This window comes from Salvia hispanica, chromosome 4, assembly GCF_023119035.1.
Source record: "Salvia hispanica cultivar TCC Black 2014 chromosome 4, UniMelb_Shisp_WGS_1.0, whole genome shotgun sequence".
In the NCBI taxonomy this organism is placed as follows: domain Eukaryota; kingdom Viridiplantae; phylum Streptophyta; class Magnoliopsida; order Lamiales; family Lamiaceae; genus Salvia; species Salvia hispanica.
Genome location: NC_062968.1, coordinates 21,387,805 through 21,389,781, shown reverse-complemented (window position 1 = coordinate 21,389,781; position 1,977 = coordinate 21,387,805). Strand labels below are relative to the sequence as shown.

Here is a 1,977-nt window from a genome sequence, read left to right as displayed (position 1 = left end):
TCCAAACATGTATAATCATGATCTAAAATGTACCCCAAGAATGAAACCATTGGGTATTTTCCAGAAATGAAGAAGATCTGAAGTAGTAGTATGTTTTTCTTGTACCACTAGCACTTGTATGGAACGAGACAGTAAATTTCTTCACATTGATCAAAGGATTAGTATGAAGTACTTAACACACAGATACTAGTAGACATATTCAAACATGTATAATCAAGAGCACTAAAAATGTACCTCAAGAATTAAACCAGTGGGTATTTTCCAAAGATGAAGAAGATCTAGAGTAGTATGTTTTTCTTGTACCACTGAGGCAGTAAATTTTGCATCAAGAGAATAGCAGGGGAAACTCATAACAGGAAAATAAAAATTGCGTATGAAAGTGATAAGGAATAGATCAAGTTTCTCATGGGAAAAAGATGGTGCAATTGAAATATTTTTTTGCAGAACTGAGGCATGTGCACATAATAGAGAACTAATGTAAGAATTGTGACCTATTTAGTTCAAATATAAGATGATTGTAGCAAATATATATTTACCTCATCTTTATGATTGATTACAAAGGAGCCAACTTCAACATAATGACTAGCATTAGAAGAAAGCAAGAAAGGTCCATCCGGAATCCAGTATGTCATTATCAGATAACCTTTCTTCGCTTGATGAGATGGATACCTAGTCAAAGTACAATCTCACACATGATCAAAATAATAGCAACAACACATAAAAAATTCTTACTTTTTGATCCTGCATCATTTGAATATCAATCAAAATATGTAAAGTACTATCTGCAAATGCTAATCCATAACAATATAGTCCATCTATTTATAATTCAGCTAACCATGATAGCCAATAATTACAAAATATATTTAACTAACTAGGATAGACTGTGTATGAATTTCATCAACTATGACATGAACTGTTACCATTTCAATAGAGAATAGTATAGAAAAGACAAAGGAAGATGAGGATTTGATACATACATGCCAATTTTATTTTGCATTTCATGAAAGGAACATAACGATCTACTATACAACATAAGCATTTTAGGTCAGTCATTTACACAAACAATTGTTGTGCAATCAATTTAACTACTCCACAAAAGAATAATTTCAAAATGCAGAATGCAATAAATTCAAAATATACAATTTTAAAATGAAAAGTGTTAACATTGCAATCAACAACAACAATTTAGCAATCAAAATTTACCTGAAGAATGTGGACGGGATGAAATAGAGAAGTTGGAAGTGCATACGTAGTGAAGCGATGATGTGAAATCGCGGATGTACGCCTTCGATTTGATTAGGGGATGTGCAATGAGCAATTGCTTGGAGAACGAGCGGTCCGATCACCGTGATGTTTGATTCCAGAGCTTCTCCGGCGATCATCATCAGATTTACGCTCAGCTTGAGCGATCGTTAACGGCAGCGGCGGAACGGCGGCGACATGCGGCTGAAATGCGACGGCAAAGCTAGGGCTGCGACATTGAGGTTGTGTGGAGGAAGGGAGAGAAGTGATGGTTAATTAGAGAGGGTTAATTAGATCGTAGAGGGAGTGGGAGAACTTTAATGTGCCTCTAATCAATCTAATTAAGGACACTTCTATAATGTGTCTCCAATGCTTTCTTGAGTTAAGGACGCTTTTATCTGCGTCTTAAATTTTAGCAATTCTTGGAAAAATTACAACGCAAGGAATTGCGTCCTAAAATCTGCGTCCTTATTGATTGAATTTATTGTAGTGATTCTAATTGATACTATTTGATTCGATTGAAAATTATGAATTAAGTTTAGAATTTTTATTATTAGTAACATTAGATTTCTTAAATAATTTTAGATTAACTTGAACAAATGAATTGATTTTAGGCTTGTTTTAACTTTCATTTTATCTTACGCTCAATTAAATAACCTTGTCGAAATTTAGGTTCAATTCTTAGATGAGAAAAAATTCAATAATTAATCTATCTATTTTCTGATATTTGAATTG

General features: G+C 33.3%; 1 protein-coding gene across 1 annotated transcript; it reads right to left on the bottom strand.

Annotated features, from left to right (window-relative positions):
• Positions 1-234: 234 nt before the first annotated feature.
• On the bottom strand, positions 235-1,607 carry LOC125218578. Its single transcript, XM_048120265.1, has 3 exons — positions 1,204-1,607; positions 537-669; positions 235-305 (listed from the first exon to the last, which is right to left on the bottom strand). The coding sequence occupies exons 1-3, from the start codon at positions 1,383-1,385 to the stop codon at positions 279-281; spliced, it is 342 nt and encodes a 113-aa protein (XP_047976222.1). The 5' UTR covers positions 1,386-1,607; the 3' UTR covers positions 235-278.
• Between the last annotated feature and the right edge of the window lie 370 nt (positions 1,608-1,977).